This window comes from Phaseolus vulgaris, chromosome 3 (assembly GCF_000499845.2).
Source record: "Phaseolus vulgaris cultivar G19833 chromosome 3, P. vulgaris v2.0, whole genome shotgun sequence".
In the NCBI taxonomy this organism is placed as follows: Eukaryota; Viridiplantae; Streptophyta; class Magnoliopsida; order Fabales; family Fabaceae; genus Phaseolus; species Phaseolus vulgaris.
In genome coordinates this window covers 36,334,143-36,340,495 of record NC_023757.2, presented here as the reverse complement: position 1 = coordinate 36,340,495, position 6,353 = coordinate 36,334,143, and the positions used below count along the sequence as shown (strand labels likewise).

The 6,353-nt window shown below is 42.1% G+C and overlaps 1 protein-coding gene across 1 annotated transcript; it reads right to left on the bottom strand.

The window, feature by feature from the left end:
• Positions 1-832: 832 nt before the first annotated feature.
• Positions 833-5,984, bottom strand: LOC137807379 (protein SUPPRESSOR OF MAX2 1). The gene is made up of 3 exons (XM_068608000.1): positions 3,634-5,984; positions 2,828-3,125; positions 833-2,730 (listed from the first exon to the last, which is right to left on the bottom strand). Exons 1-3 carry the CDS (start codon positions 4,848-4,850, stop codon positions 1,123-1,125), a joined length of 3,123 nt encoding a protein of 1,040 aa, XP_068464101.1. The 5' UTR covers positions 4,851-5,984; the 3' UTR covers positions 833-1,122.
• Between the last annotated feature and the right edge of the window lie 369 nt (positions 5,985-6,353).

Here is a 6,353-nt window from a genome sequence, read left to right as displayed (position 1 = left end):
AAGAGTAAATTATGATTGATTGGAAAAAAAAAGGGTTGAAGGGTCACGTGGACGTAGTATGTGGTGGTGGTGTGAGGCGGAATCAGGTGTTATTTTCAGAGTTGTATGTGAGAACAGGCGGAAACTACAGATGCCGCTCCCTTCAAATCAATCATCATTCACCAACTTGGTGTGGGTGGATTCCTTATACTTTATTTATTCTTTACTTTAGCTACCCCTTCTCACCTTAAATTTCAATAATACAAAATAATATATTCTTTAACAAATAAGAAGTTTCTTCAAAACAAAATTATAATTATTTGATTTAGTAAGAATTAAAATAATATTGTATTCAGAATTTTTAATTAATTTTTTTAAATTCCTTGATCATTTGTGTTCTTTTAGTTTTTTACTAATTAACCAGTTTTTATGCCGAGTTAATTTTTTATTCAAATTGATCAACATTAATTAGGTTCACCAAAAAAAGTATTTTCTTTATCCAAATAGATTGAAAAATTCACTGATTTTCTGATTGAAACAGTTAGTCGGGTACAACTCTTACAAGATATAAATAAACAAAAATAAAAGAAATACAACAAATAACAATAAGTTATATACTTTAAAATGTGTATAATTTAAATAAGTTCTTAAAAGTAGATTCCATTTCCTTCCGTCGACTTAGACTACTAACAAATTTCTCCTGTCATCTTGTGCATTAGGTTAGTCCATTTTACCATTCTACAACTCCAACAGAACCAATAGTATAATAACTGGTTAACTAAATAATTCCTAGTAGGATTGCATATTATTTATTACAATTAAAGAATATAAAATTTGACAAGAAAGAAAGGGGGAAAACAGGAATTAATGCTCCCTTTATTAATATAATATAATGATAATTCTCAGTTTAATTAATAAATATACCTATTCTTACAAAAGAAAAAAAAAAACAATATAAAGTTTATAACGCAAAAATTAATTAATCTTTATCTAAGGGAAAAAAATTTGACACCCCCGACAAGCCTTGTAACGGTTTTTTCTTGGTTCTACTAAGTACCTTTGACTTTTCCTTGCCAAAGTTTGTATTTACATTTCTACCACCAACAAAAACGGATATCTCCATTAACCACTGTTTGAATAATACTATTCCGCCACAACTCTCACCGTAGCAGGTAGCCACTCTTGGGAGCCCCGGCGATCGGAATAGCCATCATCTTCGAGCCTAAATAGCATAGAAGAAGACTCGTGGTCATGGGTACTTGAATTCAAATTCTTTTTCAGTTGCTGGAAACCTGGAACCAACACCTTGTCCATCCATTCATCAATGGTGGTTTGGCCTAACCACACTCCGCTGGTGATCTTGTCAAGAGCATCTTCCTGCACTTCAATTGACACCCCATTCCCGACAACTGAGGAGAACCTTTTCGTGATGGATGTCGAGAAATTTCTGCGAATGAGATCGAAGTTCAAGGGCTTGAAGACAATGGCGTCATCAACAGAATCCAAAAGCTCGCGCGGTATTGTTGAGAGAGACCCTCCTCCATTGTGATTGTTGTCTTCGTGTTCAACTGTGAAATCACTTGAATTGAGTGACCCATCTCCTCTGTCATCCTCTGCAGCATCAGCAGCTTCATTAAGATCAAACGATAGACCGGAATTAACCTCCTTTCGGGGCTTCAATGACCTGTCTTCATCAGATAGCCAGCTGGGTCTTCGTTTTGATGCTCTCTTACCCACTGATATACGTAGTTGCCACCCTCCCTTTGCTAAATTTTCAAGCTTTTCTTCGTTCAGTGGAGACCCATTGGAGAGGTACCTGAGGTCCTCAGGCAACCCATTTGCAGTGAGGATAAGCATGACATTCCCGAGACTGACTTCACGGCCGTGAGAATCCGGGAACCGGCCTTGTTCCATGGCTCTTCTTATGCTCCCGCGAAGAAGGATGTTGGCTTCATCAATGTCCTCAAGCACGATTACAGAAAGTGGGTTCCTTCTGATGGCCTCCGCTATTCGATCGAGTGCTGTTTTTCCACGGAGATGAGGGGCATCAGAGTCTCCTCCATCCCCACGGCGTTGAGCCAGAGGTATTATTATTGGGTTGGACCCAGATACCAGCTCAGAAAGAACTGCTGCCATTTTCTTCTTGCCAATTCTGTCAGGACCCACAAACAGTAACCACGTGTCACCTTTGGAGCGTCTTTTTCCATTGCCCAGTTTGCACTGGGTCACAGTGGTGGCCACGGCTGATGCTGCATCCTGCTGCCACCAGACTTTTTCTGTCAGGCCTTTCAGGAGCTTCTTGAAAGAGTCCGCATCAAGTAGCTTTTTGCTCTGTAATTCATCGAACTTGTCTTGTGACTCAGAAGAGAGGCAACTCAAAAAATCATTGATGCCTTCTTTCTGTGTTTCTTCTGGGGTGGCATCAGCTGGCTTTGTTTGCCCAAGGATCAGGTCGGTCCTTACCGGACTTTGCTGCGGGCTCACTGCACGCTCTGGTGTGTGGATTGGCACTGGGTGTGAGCTCAATTGTAAAGAGGTTCCGAGATTTTTATTGAAAGGTATTTTGGGTTGGAATTGGCGTGCCAGCAAGTTCATATTGTATAGGCCAGTCATTGACAAAGGAGTAGGAACAAGTCTCTCTGTGCCCACATTTAGCTGATGAAATTTAGGATGTAAACTCAAGCAGGCGTCATGCCATTTCTTCTGTATTTCTTGAGTCCTTTTCTTCACATTCACTTCTTGGCTATTACTCTATTTAAAATAAAAAGGAATACAACGGTTAGAAGACATGTACTATTTTCTACGAAACCCACCAAATAACCAATGTAATTGTTTTTGTCAAATTCACCTGAGCCTGATCCATTACTTTGCCGTTATCATTATTAGTTTTAGCATTCTGTAACCACTGGGGAAGGGACGGTTTAGCTGCCTCTGATTTGAGTTCAGTATCTGATTTCTCAGTTTCTTTCAACATTTCTGCCACTTCTCGTTCGCTGCTCTGCATACATTGCGGGCAACAAATTGTTACGGCAGCAGGATCTACGTTCTCAGAGGCACGCCTCAGTGGAGTGATCGGTGTAGTAGACAAGGTCTTTAACGGTGACAAAGACTCGAGAGAAGTTCCAAGAATACCATTGGTCCCAAGCCTGGTTTACAAGTAAAACGGTCAACACCACAAGGTAATAGCAAATGCAGGGAACAGAATAACCATGTTCCAGATCACAGCCTAATCAAGCTAACAGTGCTAAGGTAGACAAAAAGCTAAAAATCCTCCTGTCTTATATTACTGTCAACAGAAAAAGAAACATCACACGTTCTACATTCAAAATGTCATACAAGGGAGTTCAAGCAAGACACTGGTAAAACAAAATCGAAAAGAGAACAGAAATCAAACAGAGTTAACATAACAGACAAGATTCATTCACCAACTGCAATCCCAAGTTTAACCGATTCCATGAAAGAAAACTCGTTAACTCCATTCCATCAAACACGAAAAACTAATCTTAATTATTTATTCTGATCTTGCAACAGAATAATCAGGGAAATCAGATTTTGGCAAGACTAAAATAAAAAAGGATGGAATTGGATGAAGGTCCTTTTGTGATCAAAAGATGATATGCATTATTAAATTGATGGAAGCAGAAAAACAAATACCTGGGGAAGATCCCGGGGAGAGGGGCTCTGGTGGTAATTGGCACTGCCTGAAGATCCCAATCATTTTCCATGGTAGGATGATAAACCTGACACCTCAAGTAAGTCTCACAAGTAGCAGTACCTAACAACCAAAGCCTACCAACGCCACTTTCACCGAACTTGCTCACCAACCTCCCCATCTCCGCCACCGCTGCACGCCCGGCCTCTGCGAGCGTGAGTTGCTGCATGTTACCCAAACCACCACCAACGGCGAACCCAGCAGGCTGCTCCACCAGCCACTTCAAGTCACCCAAGTCAAAGAAAACCCCTCCAGACCCAGAATTCCCAATCCTCGTCTCAATCAAATCCCCCAACTCCTTCAATCTCGCAGGTATCTGTGCCTTATCAGAAGGAAGCTCCTTCTCCAAATGAATCACGTGAGCATTCGCGAAAGCCCCATCTCCCAATTCCCTGTTCTCAATCTTCTTTATCACCTCCTTGATAGCAGCCTCGGGCTCCGATTCCCCAACCAAGATCGGGTTCCTCTTCTTCGACCTCAGTAATATGTCCACAATTCGTTTCGCATCATCACCCCTGTGATGCGCAGCACTCCCCTGCTGCTGCTGTTGCTGCTGCAGACGCGGGTTCAGATACAAATTCCGGCCGGTGGCGGAATTCGCCGGAGCAACCGAGCTAGGACGGAATCCCAATCCTGAATTAACGGTGGAGGGGACGGCGTTAAGGGACTGTTCGATGGTGGCTTTAACGGCGGGGCTGGAGAAACTGGCTTCGCGCATGACCCTACTCACGCTGGGGTCGTCAAGAATGGATATGATTAACTGTTCGAGCTCCACTTTGACGGCGAGGAGAGGTTGCTGCTGCTGCTCCGGGTAGCCGCGACGCTGGTGGGCCTGAGCCCGCTTGAGGGCCGCCATCAAGGCATTGGAGATTGGCGGCTCCATGGAAGAACCGGTGTTCTGCGAAGTAGGCAATCGCTCCAGAGCCACGCTGAAACATAGCTCCAGCGCCCTGCACTGAAGGGGGTGAGAGGAATTGGGGTGCGATTTTATGCAGGCCTGGCGGAGGAAGCCGGAGGGGGAGGCGAGCAGCGTCGCCGCCACGTGGAGCGGCGTGGTCTGGCCGTGGTTACGGCGGCCGGCCTCCGCGATTGAGTGATTGAGTACGCTGGCCGCCTCCGGCGTTAGGGTTTGCTGGATGGTGCTTAGTCCGGCTCTCATTTCACGAGTGGAATTGAATTCTGTAGTGTTGGCGAGGCTCCAGCGAAAACAAAAGTGGGGGCGATTTGGTTTGGTTTGGTTTGGCTTGCTTAGGTTGAGATTGGATTGGATTGAATTGAATTGGGAGGAAGAAGAGTGTCGGAGGAGGAGGAGAGAAGGAAGAAATGGAGAATGGATGTGAATGGTATCGGAGGGATACACTTGGTTTGCTTGACTTTATGGGAGGAGAAAAAGGAGAGTAATGTGTGTGAAACTTACACTTTGGCTTCTAAGCCTATTCAGCCCTCACCCTGAGCAGAGGGAGAAAACCAAATTAGTGAATTAGTGTGTGGCTAGATAAGATAAGAACACTTCAATATAGACAAATTCACATTTTCAAGGGTGCAAGGAACAACTGTATGGCCAGCCAAAACAATCAAACACAAGCTTTTTACAAACACAAACAAAATCAACACTCTAATACAACACCCACCCCTACTAGCTACCCTGCTTTCTCTCTCTCTCTCTCTCACTCTCTCTCTCACTCACTCACTTTCTATCCTCCGCTAAAAAGGCTCTTTAGAATTCGGAATTCAACGCCAAAAGTAAATATCAGATCCCCTCCCTCACCTTTCCCCCTTCACAACATCCCCCATTCTCTTCTCTCTCCTCTCATCATTCTATCTCCCTCCATCTCAAACAATAACCAATCTGTCCCCAGGAATAAATTTTTCAACCTACATACATACATACACATACATGCATGCGTCAGGGGCGGTGAATATAAAGCTAATTCCTTTTTCATCAACTAACCAAACTTAGCTAGCTACTTAATCTCTGCGTATAGGAATATTATTTTATTCTAATTATCCCTGCACTACAGACCAACAAGGTAAAGCAGAGAAAAACAAATTCAAAAATAAATAAATAAATAAAAGATGGTTTCTTTATTGTGGGAAGAGAAAGACACGGAAGTAGAGAGAATTTCTAGTAAACGGAGAATTGATGGATGGATGGATGAAAGTAGTACTATCGGTTGCAAGGATTTCTGGAAAAAAATGCTTTCTGGACAGACCAATCTGCTCTCCTTTTTGTGTCATCTTTTTCCTCTCTTTATTTTATTATTATCCTTATTAGTTTATTCATTTAACACTTGCCTTTCAATATTTGTTGTCTGCAATTTTTTATAATTGAATTTAAAGGCTAATTTGTCTGGACTCAACAGATTAGTTATTCTTTGATGGAGGAAGCCAAAACACCTTTTTTGCACAACAGAGTGATATGAATATTATATTGTCCATTACCTAATATATTTGATATTAAGAAGTGTTTAGAGATAGATGGTATTTTTTTATTGAGAAGTGAGATTATTATTTAATAAGCTGATTTCCATAGTAAAATATGTATTATAATAGACAGCCGTGTCTGGTAAAACAATACTACTACTCATTGGATAGAGAAATGTAAAAACTAAAAAGAAAGATGATGATGGGAGAGAGATAGTGAGGAGTGAGGTCTTGGGAG

Excerpts from the sequence above, each read along its gene's own strand:
- LOC137807379 (XM_068608000.1), bottom strand. The coding sequence starts at position 4,850 with ATGAGAGCCGGACTAAGCACCATCCAGCAAACCCTAACGCCGGAGGCG. Across the intron at positions 3,126-3,633 it reads CTCCCCGGGATCTTCCCCAG|GCTTGGGACCAATGGTATTC; the intron begins GTATTTGTTTTT and ends CTTGTAAACCAG. Across the intron at positions 2,731-2,827 it reads AAGTAATGGATCAGGCTCAG|AGTAATAGCCAAGAAGTGAA; the intron begins GTGAATTTGACA and ends TATTTTAAATAG.